Here is a 16,349-nt window from a genome sequence, read left to right as displayed (position 1 = left end):
ACAGCTTACTATGTGTACCATTGGCCTGTTTTTTAAAGTTTTAACAAATTTTTAACTGTTTGAGAACAGATGTTTTCAGCTAAATTGTCATCTGCCTTAATTTGATCAAACGTATGCTGTCACTTTTACAGGCTAACAAGAAAATCCTTTTATTCATAGTAGAATCATAACATTACATATAGCCATTAACTGAGACTTTCCCAATTGTCATTTAACTGTATCACACAATTATGGAGGACAAGGACTAACAGGCTGATTCTGCTCTGAGTGGACTAACTCAGGTATGAGTCCATTGACCTAAAAGAAGTTAGGTGGCTTTGAAACCAGTATAAGTGATAACAGAATCTGACCCGATAGCTTTAGACCCTGATTCTAGCCCAGACGCTGCCCTTACACAGTCCCACTGACTCCATTTGTACTCTGGCCAAGTGCAGGGATCTGTGGCCAGCTTGTCTGGCACACTACAAAGATGTGTAAATAAGAATCTCACAAAATCTTCACAATGGCTGGAGATGTACCAAATGCAATCTAGCAAATCAGTTACACTTACATAGTATAGGACAAGAAGCAGGCTATGCATGGGCCTCTCACTCCAAATATGTATGCTCCAGCAATTGTTTATGCCAAAGGAATGAAGCCCCTGACTGTGTTCATTAGAGACCAGATCCTCAACTTGAGTAAATGGGTACAGCTTTATTGAAGTCAGTGCAGCTATGGCACTTTATACTAGTGGAGGATCTGGCCTGAAAGCTCTCTTTGTGTGCTTTACCACTCACCCTCCATTTGCCTCTTCTTCTACCTAGCTCTCTATCACCACTGTATTCTGATCTGTAGTGTTGTGCTAAAGACCTGCTACAGTGACCTTGTATTGTACATAAAAGTACAGAAGTGATTATATGAAATTACTTACTGTGAAATTAATTACTTTTAACATATGAAGAACCTCCAAGTGGAGCTTCTTTTTGGCTTGCTTGCCTGTCTTCTGCAATCTCAGAATTATATGTATTCTTACAGTCCATCCAGAGCTTCTAGTCAGATTCTAAAGTGGATAATGCAGCTCACTGGATTGGAGTCACCTCCCAGCTATAAGAGCCATGCTGCTGGGGAGGGAGGAATCAGAGATGCATCTTAGGGCAGCCTTTTCTTGGGAATGAGGATTCCTTTCCCAGAGGATTCCCAGGATGCAAAGAGTTAGAAGGCTGCACTACAGTACTCTGCTGCCTTCAAAACTAGTCCAAACCTTCCTGCCTGAGGAAAAAATTGCAAGGAAACTGTAAAATTTAGTTTGTGGGCTCCCCAGTCTCTGTCCTGTGACCTTTTTAACCCTTACATCTTTTTTCTCAACATTCTGCTAAACTTAAAAAAAAAGAGTTAAAACAACATTGAGTCAGACTTTAAACTAATGAAAGAAAGGAGGATTACATAAAGTGACTCAGCAAAACAAAACTGACACACTGCAGTCCTTGTGTCATTAAACACGGACTTGTGTTTAATGCTGCCCATACATTATGTCTTCTAGATAAAGCCATGTCCTGTTGTAGCATTAGACAGGATTATCTCTAGGTGTCAAAGATGAATAAGAAATATCTCACTTTCCTGCCACCCTAGCGTGCAATTTCAGATTAGAATTTCTTTTTGGCAGAGGGAACTTTATTTGGTTTTCGATGCAAACTGTTTTACAGATCATCACAGTCTTGTTAAATTTCTGCAGTTTTTAGTTAGATATGATATTTCGCCAATTAGATCCTCCTTATGGTGGCTTGGAACATCATGAGGGAATTAAGTTGTATTTATGCCACAGCGTATGCACTGTGTGGATACATACGTTCTCTATGTGAGATCTTCATTGATTAGATGGCTTAGCAAAAACATCATTGAAGGAACTTTTTTTGTGGAGGTTTGTTTAAAAAAAAATGCAGTCCATAAGCCAGATGTAATATAATTTAGGGGTGTGTGTGTAAATGTTGAATATTAGGAAATACCGGGTTTTGCTATTTAAGGATGAGACGTGTTCTTCTCTGAGATGGACAGGGAACTCTAAAAAAGTCATAAAGGTACTAAAATTAGATTTCTTCAATTTATTCAAATTTAACCTTGAGTTAATTTAAGAGTTCAGGTACAGTATGGGTACATTCTTAATATAGCCTTCCATTCATGTGTTTCAAAAAAGAATAACAAGGTATTTTTAATATTAAAGTGTATATTTGGGGGCTGCAAAATGGCCTTGCAAAGTCTGCTTTCTCACTGTCTCAGCCCAATCCAATTGCCTTACGTAGGTGTAAGGCTAATGGAAATGATGGAGGACTGTGTCCCCCAGATCTGCATGCAGAGGGAATCCTCTGAGGCATGGATTGTCTCCTCCCATCTGGTAAGGAAGGTGAGCTTCCTACAAGGAATGGCCTTCTTTCAGACTTCAAAGAGGGCTCTCTGCTCCTGAGATCTCTGTGGAAGACTGGGAGGGAAAGAGAAAAAGGGCAAGGACTGGGTAAGCCAGGGGCAGGAGTGTCCCACTCTGTCTCTGTGGACTTTACCTGGAAAAGATCTGGGGCTGTATTATCTGGAGCTTTTCTCTAGAGCCACTTCCACAGTCCCCTACTCCTTCCCCCAAAAGGGGTCCGTAAGGCAGCTGTAGCTGAGGAAAGCTCATGGAGTAGTGTGGCTCCAAAGAATACATGCCACAGAGAGTTGCTTTCTCTGCCTACATATGGATGTCAGGGCCTCCGGCAGATCCCAGGAGATCCATGGGACTTGGGGGCAGGCCCTGTGACTCATTCTAAATGAGGGTAAACCACACAGCAGAGCAATAAGGAAGGAACTCTGTGAGGGGAATTCTCATTCAGATTTCCTCCACCTGATCCCCATGCCACAGGTTTTACCATGGGAAGGGATACTCTGGGAATTTGCTGAGGCTGTATTAACTCCCACAGCTATTGTGATCCCTTCTGGGGGTATGGATAGATGCACAATTGGGAGGTTGGGAGTATAAGTTCTTCTTCCTCCAGACAGGTCCACAGCTCCTCATCATGGAAGTATTTTTGGCTTTCTGTAGCAACGTATCCTTTCCCTAATATGCCTCAGCCTGTCACAGAACCATCGTCCATGACCTTCTGAGGGCTGCTTGCTCAAGAAGCTGCAAGTATGTCTCTCAGCTTGACCAGCATGGTAGTGCTATTGTTTGTTCAATACCTGCATCCTGCATTTTTTCTATTGTGACTGTAATAAATTGGTAGATATGTTTATCCATCCTTGTTCTGGATAAACAGGATTTGGTAGATTGCACCTTGTAATGGAAACTATACTTCACTCATGGAAATGTTCTAAATAATTATAAATAGGTGCTCTGAAAAATATATTTTAGTGCAGTATTCTTTAGAGTGACTGCAATGGGTACATAACCCCAAAGCAATTTCAAGAATTATGTATAATCCCATTATCAGACATACTGCCTTATGCAAAGATCATTGAAATGCCAGTTGGCTTGCTGTGAAAACGAGGTTCATATATGTTGAGCTGCCAAGAGTAGAAAAAGATAGGTAGGAAAAAAAGGGGGGTTTTGACTAAAAAAGAGAGTTCAAATTAGCTTTGTGGTTTTTTGAGCAAAATTCAGTGTAAGGTCAAACTATATTGAGTTAATTTGTTTCCTGAAAAAGCAAAACCAAGCCAGATGAAAACAGCTTAAATTAAGGCTCTGTCTCTGCTCCTGCTTGGATTCATTTCAAAGATTAAGAGAGGAAGCAAAAACTTACAGTTTAAGAGATCGGTTCTCCCAACAATTGATTTTATTCTCCTTGTATTTGTGTTTTTTCAGTTGATTTAGTGTCTCAGTGGAAGAACGGTCTTCATTGTTGAAAGTTTAAGAACAATTATTGCATAGAGTTTTTCATATTGCTAATGAATGACGATGTTTTCTAACCTCAGTCCTATGAAATGTTAAAGGGATACCATCATCTTAAAAATCATACTTCTCTCTGGTAATGTTTTATCTAGTGTTGTGATATGTATTGTTACAATAATTACTATAACAGAGATTTACTGGGGGAAATTGTTTTCCCTGCTTTTCCTGCTTTTCGCATTTGGCAGCATTTTTACTCCTTCTCCTGTATATTTAGTAAAACCAGCATTTTCCAAAGTGACCTGTGATTTTTGGTGCCACCTTTTTGGATGTCCAACGCGGGAAACCTTCAGCCTAGCTTTTCAGAGTGCAGCGCTTGCACGGTTTCCAGTGACTTCAGCTGGAGCCTTGAGTGCTCAGCACTCCCCAAAATGAGGCCTCATAGTTTCACAAGCTGGGAACCCAGATTTTAAGGAAGGTACCCAGAAATCAGAGGTCACTTTTGAAAACATTTTCTGAAGTAAGTTTCCTTTGTTACGTGTGGGGTCTTTCACACAGCACCAGGGAAGAGAGAAACGGTTCTGAAATAACAGGCAAAGTTGTCTTCTTGTCAGGAGGACTCTGGGGTAGGTGATGTACCTGAAATTACTTCTACCTCATTTTAAAAAAAATATGACTGAAGTTCACATTGATGCATCCTTTTAATCTAGACAAAATTAGCATGTCAAATTTGTTGCATAGAACATGCATATTACCGCCACAATTGGTTTCTGCCTCTCATAGATGGTGTGTGCCATTGCAAAAAAGAAAAAAAATGTATTTGATATGATCACCTTTTCCCAGGAGTGCCATGTGGTGGCAATAATCAGAGCTGTAGAACCTTATTGGTTTGCAGTGTTATTTCCCTAGTAATATTTCTACCCTTGAATGCTAGCCTAACCTTTCATTGCTTCCTGTTCCCCTTATTATAATGCAAACAGATCCGTCTTTAGCATGTTCAGAGTAGTATTTGTACTTTCTTGGGCTCACTTCTAAAGTTGGACTGCACTCCAGTAGTTGGATGTCTGGCTGTACAGCCTTTTGCCAATGTGGAGACTTGTGGAGGCAGGTCTGTGGGCTACATGAGTGCTTTGGCTAGGGTATTTTTAATTGAAAAAGATTTTGTAACCACAGAAAACAGTTGTTTTCTTTTCAAGGGAACAGCATTTTGCTCACCTTTAGCAACAGTAGTTCTCTGAGGACATGCTGTAAAAACATATAGTTTATTGATACTACTTTAATGTTATCATTCTTTATTTATTGTTGCTCTTATAAATATTTGGTTATCCATATGTCACTTTGTTTGGTAAGTGACATAATGAAGGTGGATATTCCTGTGGCTGTTTTAACACCAGTTATGCTCATTTCTCCTATGTTTAGGGTCGATGCTCAAGGGAGAACTGCAAATATCTTCACCCACCCCCACACTTAAAAACACAGTTGGAGATAAATGGACGCAATAACCTGATTCAGCAGAAGAACATGGCCATGCTGGCCCAGCAAATGCAACTAGCCAATGCCATGATGCCTGGTGCCCCATTACAACCTGTGGTAAGCATGTTTTCAACTCTTACTTATCAACAGGGCAACATAGTGAAGAGCCACTGATAATTATAAAACAAGTTCTGGCAAATAGACTAAGACTGATGCTGTAAGATATCCAGTATCAGATATATAGTAAGATGCCAGTAAAATTTGGCATCAACCTCTAAATGATGGAGAAATCAAATACAATAAAGTGCTTTTCTGTAACCATTTATAGTGCTTTATTTTACCTTGTTTGAACTGTACTTGGAATAATATTATTCTTGTTTTGTTGATTTAATTATATTAATTTTAATTTGAAAAAATGTATGTCCATCCAGAGTGCCAGCAAAATAGATTTCGTTTGCACAGTTCACATGCTATAGGAATTTTAAAATTATTACATTTTCACAGTGCACTGTTAGACAAAGTTCAAAGCTGTCAGTTAGACCTGTGTGTTTAATGTAAATTTGATACGCCAGGTCAACACATCAGGCTTGTCAGGCAGAAGGATCAGTAAATTAATCCCATTTTTAAAAATGGGAATAATCAGGAAAACCTATCAGAAATCTGTTTTCTGGTTACAACATGACCTAAGCATTAATATTGCCTGTCCTACTTTTCTGATACCTTGCTTAATATGCACATGGCAGTGTATCCCATAAGCTGGTCTCCAAGGGGATGAGTTAGTTTATATTGCTGCAATGATCCACAGCCTCAGTGTATATAAATATGACTGTCATCAGCCAATTATATACGTACGCAGTTGAGAGCTGAACACACAGTGCAGGACACATCACTGATTTAATTCCACTGAAGTCAGTTGAGTTAAACTGAGAATAAATTTGGCCCCCAATCCTTCAGGTCCAAGCCACTAACTCAATTACTGGAGGGCACCAGTAAAGATGAACAGGACTGGTGTGTTCTATGCAAAAAAGTACACAAGGCAGTCCACTGCACTGCCAGTTGCAGGGGTTCTTTTACTTCATATATAGGGGATGAAGGGAGGTAAAGTGATAGCCTATGAGAAGTGAATGGATGGAAAACCCTACATCTGCACTTTCCCCTGTTTGTTCCCCAAGCATCCTGTCTTCGTTGTGGGTAACTTGATGAAATAGAATTCACCCTTGGATACCTTCCTCTTGCCTGCTTGCCTCGCAGACTGCATTAATAATTTGTGATTTGTCTTTTTAACTTGGTTTTTATTTTAAAATAATGTAGTAATAATTTAAAATTCCTAAATGTAAAAGTAGAGATTGCAAAAATCAGAGCAGTAGCAAGAATTATCATAGTTGTGTAAAACAGTTGCAAGGTCCCACGCTTGCTGGGTTTAAAAATATCAGTAATCTTTTAAACATATTTTAATTAGTTAACTCAATACAATTATTATTCTCTCATAGAACTATATGCCTCAGTCATTCCAAAAAAGAGGGGGGGAGGGATCTCCATATTACATCGACATTGATACCAATTATCAATACCATACGTTCAAGGTGAGAAAATATTACATTTTAATTTTTGCTGTGTTGTGATAGGCCTTTCTTCAAATTAAAAGTAGTACTAGTTAAAGCAAGGAAATTCAGTAGACTGATAACAGCATACTAACTCCAGAATGTTAAGGTACCATACTAACAGTGGAGATGATATAATGTTATCAAAATATAACCCAGACAGTACTCTACAATGTGGCCTACCAAAGGCCTCAACCTGTGAGTTGGTGCCCCCTGACTTTTGCCTGCTTTCTTATATGAAATAATTCCATTCTTTGTACCAGTCAAATAGCTCAAATGTAGAATATGTCTTCTGGGTTGTATATTCAAAATAGCCCCAAACTGGTCATCCAAGTTTTTGAACATCCAAAACCATAGATGTATTTGTGCAAATCCAAGTTTTGGACCATGCAAGAACTTGGCTGTGCAAGTTTAGGAGGGTGCTTTGGAAAAATATTGTCCATAACACATAATTTATTTGTATAATGCAGTATAACCAAACATAGCTTCCACTTGTCCTTTGCTTTGCGCATACTAATATATAGATGCTATAGCTAAGCTGCAATGACATTTCTATTTTAAAACAATACTAGAACAATAATTTTCTGCAAGATAAACAAATGGAAGTAACATTTACTTTAATATTAAAGTTGGTAGGTCAAATTCTGCCTTTTCTTAGATCCATGCAGTCCCAAATCGGGAGCAGAATTTGGATCAATGTATTTTAACCCATAGCACAAAGGCGTCTGTTTATGTTCCAAAAAGCCCTTTATATTAAGGGACAAAACTCTTACATGTGCAATTTTTATATGTAATCACTTGAGTGCAAAAACAATAGAATTTATTTTTTCAAAGGCCATGTGCATTCAATATGTGCATGTACAATAGGGGATTTTGGTGCACCAGCGATATTGTCTGCAAATGGATGCCACTCTAATAATCTGGCCCTAAAATTGTTTAATGGTTTCCTGAGCATAATTGAAACTGATGTTATTACAGAGTATTGTAGGAAAAATATATATGATCACATTTGACTCTGGTTCTTGTTGCCTTGTGTTCTGTTTACTAAAAATCAATAACATATGATTTAACAAAAGTGAAATGAACTAACTTAGCGAAGAACCTGAAGTGAGGAAGTAAAGAGATAGGATCAATTCAAAAACCATACTTCTGTTTGACAAATGTTTTTAATTATTTTTGATACCAGTAATGGCTGTGAATACTATAACTGGAAGAGATTAGAGGAAAAACATTCTCTCTCTCTTTTTCAGTTTATTTACTTCATTCTTTTGTCAGCCTTTATGTATAATCTATTTCCTCTGATATAGTCAGTTTCCCCAAAGTGAAGAGATTTAAATCAAGGTAAATCATTTATATCACATGATTTTTAAAAATCATTGGTTAAAATCAGGCTGAGGTTTTATAAAACTAATTTGAAAATTTGAGCTCTTACAACTTCAGATTAAAATTTATAATAAACTAAATGTTCGATGATGGGGCCACTGCTAGTAAGGTATCTTTTTGGAATTTTACAAACTGCGATAGCCAAAAATATTGAAAATGAATTGATTCTGTAAACACTTAAGAAAGTATATAACTTTATTCCCATCAATTTCATGTGCTTAAAGTTAAATATGTGCATAAGTATTTACAGCATCAGGAGCTAAAATTATAGTTTATATAGTTTATTATAGTTATAGTTATGACTACAGATAGTCATATCTGTGCAAAGTGAATAAAAAGTATTATTACAATTAGTGCCTAGAAGCTCCAGGCAGGATTGAGGTCTCATTTTGATAGACACTGTACAAATACATAACGTGACACCGTCCTTGCCCTGAGGCACTTACAGTCTAACTACGTATAAAACACTGCTGTTTTGACTTGCTTACATTCTACATGGGTAAAGTATGTGACTACACAAGACTCAACACAGTGGAGAGTCAGAAAGAACCACATCTGCAAACCCCACAGAAATATACTAATTCTTTCAGCCTTCTCAGAGCATCCTCCTTGTATTTATCAGGATTGCCTAAGATTCTTAAATTATTGATTTGTGCTTGTAAACCAGGCAGAGCCTCTAGCCTATGAGTGCTGCCAGTGCTGGGCACAAATTTTGCTTCCAGTGAAGTTTCAGTGGGAGCAAGTTTGTGCTGCAAACTTCCTGATCTAGTGTGTGTGGCTTTTCTCAGTCACCTGAGGGTCCACTGCTTATACACTGCCAGAAAGTTGTGTCCCTTGATTTGACTATAATTGTCAGGCAACGGTGCATTCCATAAAGCTGCCTGGGAATTTATTCTAAGTTTTGAAACAGTGTGAAGTTTGGTTCTTGGACCTCTCTTTCACTGATGTAGCCACAAGGGAAGTTCTCAGCAGAGTGTGCCAGCCAGCACCTTTACTTTCGGTGGCTTCTTGATTAAAGAAATCCCCTTTTTGTTGTTAAAGTAATAACTTAATATTCCAGGCACAGGTAGTAGCTACTGAAAGCTATATTATAGGTTTTCTTTCTCATAACTTTCTCAGATTCCTTTTTTATGAAAATTGCCATGTTTGGTTTCAGTGCGGAGGTGTTGGGGTTTTTTTTTATTTGTTTTTTGTTTTTGTGTTGAAAAGTGAGCCAGTTCAGCCAATTTTGAAGTATATGAGCTTGAGAACACATTTCATATGTGTTTTGATCAAAACTGGCAATTTTGTATGTGTATACTAGAAGTTTTCTGAACTCTTTATTAACATGGGTTAAAGACATGTTTATTAAGGGACATTGTACTAAAGCCTGTAACATTTGCAATCGGAATAGCGTTCAAGGAACCCAGTCAGTTGCAGGCAGCTGTATTGGAGCGTGTTGGATTACAAATGAGTTTATCGTACCTACAGATCCTGGAATTTATTGGCATAAACAAATTTAAGTCAAATAGTTCTATGTTTTATTTATTTATTTTTGCTTTGAGGCGCCAAGGAAATTAAATGTAAAGATAAAAAAATAGAAATAACTAAATACCAAGGTTAGAAAAATTAAGCTCTCAAAAGTCATGAAATTTCCAAAGTAAAGGTTATTCATACAATGTTAAGGCAGCCTCATTATCCGGCTTCACCAGAAGGAGAGCAGGAGACACTGGATGTGCTTTAATTAGGCTTCAACTTTATTATTAACTGTCTGGGGGTTAGATAGATAGATAAAAGTGTACAGTGCAGATAACTCCATGATCATTTCAATAGCTACCTAGGGGCTTCTGTCCGCCCACCCTCCCTGTCCATCCTGCTCCCCAGCCAACCAGCTGCTATGACCTTATCCTCCCCCACACCTTAACTGAGGGTGAAGAGATGGTCTGTAATGGAGGGGTGGCTGGCTCCCTACTATTGCAGTCATAGGAGCCCAGAACCCCCAATGTTTCCGTTCCTTTAACAAATACCTCCTTTTAAATCCCTTACCAAGTCATTTATCTGATCATTGTATTCCTTCTGTACAAGCCCTCCCAGCTTGCACCTGTGTACTTTCCCTGCTCTTCCAGCCCCCTGGGGGCCGGGGGAGGGGGGAAGGAGATGAGTCAGCATCCTCATGCTGACCTGATCTGTGTCTGCAGCAACTTCCATGCCTCTACCCTTAAAGAGGTACACACCTTCCCCTGACAGGCTAGACAAGTTCCCCCCGGCTTGAGGTGCTGTGCGATCATTGCCAGATTTTGAAACATGTTGTGCAAATAGTTGCAGGAAATATTTTGTCCCTGCTTTTATTTGTATGAACAGTTTCTGTTGCTCATAATATCCATCTACATGACATATAGGCACAATCAGGTGTTTAGATATCTGGGTAAAATTGCTGTTTGAAGCCACAAAATTAGATGCATAAAGGGAGAGGCCCAGTTCTGTCTGAAAATCAAGTCTTCCTGTTTTCCTTGTTCACTGTAAACCTTCATGTATTTATTGTTTGTTTTTAATGTACGAGATCATTAAGATTTATGGGATATGTAATGAGAGCAATTAATCATTGTGGGTGGAGCCGGTTGGAAATTTTTTTTTGAAATGTTTTTTCACTGAAAAATGCCATTTTCATCATACAAAAATATTTTGAAAAAAAGTGTCTATTGTGATGAAAATTCCCATAGAACAAAATTTCAGAATAAAAAGAAACTTTGGGAAAATTTTTCATTTTGAATAATTTCAAAATTTCAGGTTTTTTTTATTCTAATTTTTTTTATTTTTATATAATATTTATGATTTTACATTATTTCGTGACCAGTCCATAGTACTCTGTGTCAAAGTGTTTCAGTGCAACACAAACCGCAGACAATGAAGGAAGAGCTCTGTGTAAGCTCAAAAGCTTGTCTTTCACCAACAGAAGTTGGTCCAGTAAGTGCTATTACCTCACACACCTTCTCTCTCTAATATCCTGAGAGCAACATGGCTACAACAACACTGCATAGTATTATGTACACTTTACAGATGAGAAAATTAAGATATATCTTGGTAAACCAGTGGCTTCCCCAATAGCACACGATGAGTCAGTAGCAGAGATGGAAATAAAATATAGGAGTCCCAACTCCCATTCCTCTGCTCTAACAAACTATATAACCTCCTTGCCCACAAACCCCTCTTCTGACTTACTCTGGATCGCAGTAAATCCTTGTATAAAGGATTTAATGAAATGTTCTGAGCAATTGAAGCTGAAGCTTTGTGGGAACCCAAGGAGTTTCCTTGACATGTTGTGAAGCATTTAGAAATATTTTGCCTCTACCCTGTATCCCCTTCCCTCAGTTTGTTTAATTACAGAATGTGAATTAATATTTTATTTCCATTTATTATGGCACAGTTACAAAATGTGAACTTTTTCAAAGAAGTTATGGTTTGTATATTTTTTACCTTGTTTCTGTATCATACTATCAGATACTGTGTATGTTGATCAACTGCATCATAGTTTATTTACCTAGTTTAATCAGAAACAATTAGTACCAGGTTTTGTTGGATATATTTCCTATATTAACTACACATAAAGTTTATGGAAATATTGTGGTAGAAAGAAATGAATAAACTGAAATCTCTGGGACCTGGAGAAAATAGTTATTGTAAGTAATACAAACTTATTCTTTGGAGAACTCTTTGGAGAAAATTAGATGTTAGAATTAGTTTTTAGAGTACAAAAATGGACAAATATCTCTTTGCATGATAATTTATATATATAATCTTCTGTGTGTGCAGTTCTCAGGTGTAACAGAAATGCCTTCAGCTCATCTAGGTAGCAAAGGTGGCTTAATACCATCTTTACCCTACTTCATCGTGAGGTCAGCTAAGAGATAATTTAGCCTTGGTGTAACTGAGAGCAGTCTCACGGGTGCTGTAAGTTATGCCTACTCTTAATGGTTCTCTGCGGCCCCTGCACTGTCTGAGAATTGCTCTTAATGTATAGAGCTGGATTTACACACCACCTGCGAATTCCCCAATCCAGGGGAAATGCTGTGCTGCCTGCTTATCGCAGCTTGAAGTCACCTTTGCACCACAAGAGTGCAAAGGGACCTCAGGCTGGGTCAGTGTAATTAATTATTAATCTGATACAACAAATGTATACAGCACTTTGCAAAATACCTGTAAGACAAGGTTCAGAATGATTTGAGGCTTTTGTGCTTTTTTTTGTGCAATTACTGCTTTTGTAAAAGCTGCTACACTTCTCGTTGCAGTGATCTAAAGCCTGCAGTTTATTCCTAATTATCTAAATAGAAAACGAATAGAAAAAATATTATTTACCCTATAGTTGGCATATTGAGCTGAAGGAGGGACTCTTCTAGCCATACATTGGTATCCATATAGTCACAGCACTAACTGGCCGGTTTTGTTGCTTGATCTCTCGTACTAATTTATCCATCTACTAACAGTATATTTAATGAAAGTACATTGTACATTAGATGGAATTTGTCAAAATGTAATTAATATGCTGCTACTTACACTAAATTTGCCTGATTCTCTTCTCATTGACATTGATGAAGATCCAGACACTGGGATTTACTCCCAGTTTACACCACCATGCTTTGTAAACGATCTTTGTAAATATTGTGCCCTTTTCCGATATTTTTAGCTCCAGGCTTGCTAAGCAATTGAGTGACTTCTTAGAGAATACAAAAACATATCCTTGTGTAGCATGCCTGGCTAAGAGAAAACAGTCGAGAAAGAGAAAGGGAGATCCTTTAGGCTTTTAGGTACATATTCATTTGTAGCCTAAGAGGACAGGTTTGAAGAGAGCTTTCATGGTGCGTTTACCAGCTATTCTACTCAGATATCAAAAGTACGGACTCTGGGTTAAATTCTCCTGTCAGTTATACTGATGGAGCAATTCCATTAAATTCAGTGAAGCAGTAGAGTTACTTCAGTTTTACACCAGTGTAACAGCACAGAATTTGGTCTTATAGTCTTCGTTGAGCTTCTGGACCTTTTTAAGTTCTCTCGTGACAGATGAACTTGAAGGAGCCTATAAAGACTTCAGTTGTTGGCTTCAGTATCCAGGACAGTGAGATTGTTTGTTTCATACGGAATTTCTGGATGGGCAACCTGTTTAGTTTTACCAAAAAGAATTTTTGTTGTTGCTGTTATATTCTGATCTTGGACCTCTTTTACACTGGTGTAATTCCACTGCCTCAGTACTTATTTACAGTTGAGAAAATAAAAGGAGAATCTATGTCTGTGCTGTTTAACAATGACTGAATGGAAGGATGCCTTTTCTCACCCACTGAGATTCCTTTCTCATTTGTGGTTGTTTGTACACACCTCAAACCTGCACATGACGGTATCTGATATCACAGTTGTAAGATGCTTTTCTTACACGGCCATGTGGAAGTGCTGACTTGTGGCTGGGCAAATGAAGGGGTGATAGTCGAAGGTCAGTCATACTACTGCCACATGTCATATGCGTGTTGGAATGACCATTTATAGAAAAAAATGAGTGGAGTCTTAAAATTGAATTCCATCTTAATGGAATTTTTACTAAATGAGTGTATTAAGATTCCATATATTTGCTGTATATTTCTTAGCTAGAACAAATGTTTTGTTTGTATTAATAGCAAAAATACACTGCTATCATGGGTAAAAAGACATCCAGAACCAGCCACTTTAGAGTATATGGTAGAACTTAATATACTGACTAGTATAAACATTAAAGAGTTGTTTCTTCTTTTTTTTTCCAGCCAATGTTTTCAGTTGCACCAAGTTTAGCCACCAATGCATCAGCAGCCTTTAATCCCTACCTGGGGCCTGTCTCCCCAGGCTTGGTCCCAGCAGAGATCCTACCAACTGCACCGATGCTGGTTGCAGGGAATCCTGGTGTCCCCGTTCCTGCAGCTGCTGCTGCTGCTGCACAGAAATTAATGAGGACGGACAGGCTGGAGGTAGGAAGTAATATGCTTTATTTCGTATTATTAATCTTATGCATTAGTCTCCTGCATCTTCAGTTCTGTGCTTGTGAAGGAAACTAACAGCACATAAATTACAATCCAGACCAGGGGTGTGCACAAGGCCAGGTGGGGGAGGGTGCGCTGGGGCAAGCAGGGAGGCCCTGGGACTGTGGTGGGGGAGGGGGAGAGCGAGCTCCTCCAGGCCCTGGGGCCGCAGCGGGGGAAGCAAGCTCCAGATCCTGGGCTGTGGCAGGAACTGACAGCTAGCTCCTCCAGCCCTGGGCCTCAGTGCAGTCACAGAACGTGCTCCTCTAAAAGGGTCAAATTTAAATCCCTGCGCATGCTTCTGATCCAGATGGTTAATACGATGTCTTGATAAAAGCCTCTGAACAGAATGTGACATGACCCTCATGCAATCACTTAATAACACATACACTTTTCTCACTAACACAAAAGGAAATAGGTACCACTGAAACCTTTTAAGATTTGCTAAACCAAACACAAGAGTAGCAGCACCTAAGAACTATGTTAATGGGTGTGATGGATAGATATTGATAGTCAGGACTTGGTATAATGATACTTTAGCTACCTGTATAAGAGATCTTCTTCAGTTTCTAGCTTATTTCCATTCTGGGTGTATATGCTGCTTGAATTCCCTCAGAGGCCTCCTGTTTATCTTTTGCTACAGGCCTAATAAATTCTAGTTCTCTGTAGCTGTTCTTCTCCCTTGCCCTGAATCTTTTCTTATCTGAAATGCCTGACAGTGTTTTCAACACCTTATGATGTCTGTGGCGACATAGGCCCTGAGCCAGCACTGTGCTGCCGACTGTCAAAATATGCTGAAAGATGGCTTTCCTCTTAACTGTAGTTATCAGCATAGTCTGCAGGCTGGTGTTTATAATCCCAAATTGCACAGACTTGATATTTATAATTAAATGTTTAGAAAGGTTAAAAGACCATGTTAGCAACATATCATTTGCTTTGTTGTTCTGTTTCATGCTTTTAATAGGGTATTCAGATATTGTGGTCCCACCCTAAAAAGGCAACATTTAGCCATAGTTAGCACACAATAATATCTGTAACCCCAATTCTTTCCTATGTTGTGCAGTAACTTTGACAAATGAGAACTTTTTAGTACCAATCTCTATATTATCTTACAGATAGAAAAATAAATCTGTAACTCTCAGTCCTGCAAGCGCTTAATCACATGATAGATCTTTAATCACTCAGGTAATATTCTTTAAATTAAGAGAGACTGATGTTCATGTAAGTTAAAATTTGGGGAGTAGAGCCTCAGCTTCTCTAAATCAATTTAGACCAGTTTTGAATCTGGCCCTTCAATAACAGTACTTGGAAAAAATGTGAGAGGTAAAAATGATGTATTGCCATTCCAAACATTTTAAAATAAGGGGATTCATAACTTTTGTGCTTTTCTGCCATGTTTGGGACCTGCATCTGGAGGAGATCTGTCTCCTTATATGGAAATTAATTCCCTTCCCCAAACTCATCTCATGATTGCCAAATTGCAATGTAGAAAGTTGCAAGTTAGAAGCAATGTAGAATATCATCCGGAGTGTCATCACGCTCTGAATGTTTCCCAAGCCTGTCTGAACTATAACAAGAGTTTAGATCACCACAGTTTCCTCTTTGGAAAGATCACTTCACTTCCCTTTTTGGAGGCTTATTTCTTTTTTTTTCTTTTTTTTTTTTAAGCGGGGGGAGAGCTTTCAGAAACCCAGCCAGATAACTGGTGTAGCAATTTTAGACCTATTCATGCAATGTTGACTCTTCTGTTACTTCCAAAACATCAAGGGCTTTCTTTTGATGACTTTTACATCATAGTGGATACTTGCCAGGGATGAATTAAGACCAATGAAGATAGATAAATAAACAATGCAGGAATCTAAAATGAATCTCAGATAAGAGAGTGCTACTGTGAGAATTATTGTGGAATCTCCTTCAGAGTGCTGGCCAAGATCTGCTGATCTACTTGGTTGTGTCATAAGCATGCTGCACTCTTTTCACATTCAGGAAGTTCCAGAAGGCATGGTGCCTTAATGATACAATGTGACCCATAACATTTCGGAAGCT

General features: G+C 38.5%; 1 protein-coding gene across 20 annotated transcripts in view; it reads left to right on the top strand.

Moving 5' to 3' along the window:
• Window positions 1–16,349, top strand: part of MBNL1 (muscleblind like splicing regulator 1) — a 199,527-nt gene that overhangs the window by 157,996 nt on the left and 25,182 nt on the right. For 15 of the 20 annotated variants that reach the window (XR_012160764.1, XM_073359665.1, XM_073359661.1 and 12 more), the window contains 3 exons: window positions 5,252–5,422; window positions 6,796–6,888; window positions 14,052–14,252. Coding sequence is in view for 19 of the 20 variants with exons in the window: in XM_073359648.1 (XP_073215749.1) it covers window positions 5,252–5,422; window positions 6,796–6,888; window positions 14,052–14,252 (465 nt within the window). In the remaining variant the exon portion in view is untranslated. Of the gene's footprint in view, window positions 1–3,868; window positions 3,972–5,251; window positions 5,423–6,795; window positions 6,889–14,051; window positions 14,253–16,349 lie in introns of those variants that run through there. The other 5 variants (XM_073359658.1, XM_073359657.1, XM_073359656.1 and 2 more) reach the window with 2 other exon arrangements.

This window comes from Lepidochelys kempii, chromosome 9 (genome assembly GCF_965140265.1).
Source record: "Lepidochelys kempii isolate rLepKem1 chromosome 9, rLepKem1.hap2, whole genome shotgun sequence".
In the NCBI taxonomy this organism is placed as follows: domain Eukaryota; kingdom Metazoa; phylum Chordata; order Testudines; family Cheloniidae; genus Lepidochelys; species Lepidochelys kempii.
The sequence above is the reverse complement of the archived record's forward strand: the minus strand, read 5'-3'. Positions and strand labels throughout refer to the sequence as shown.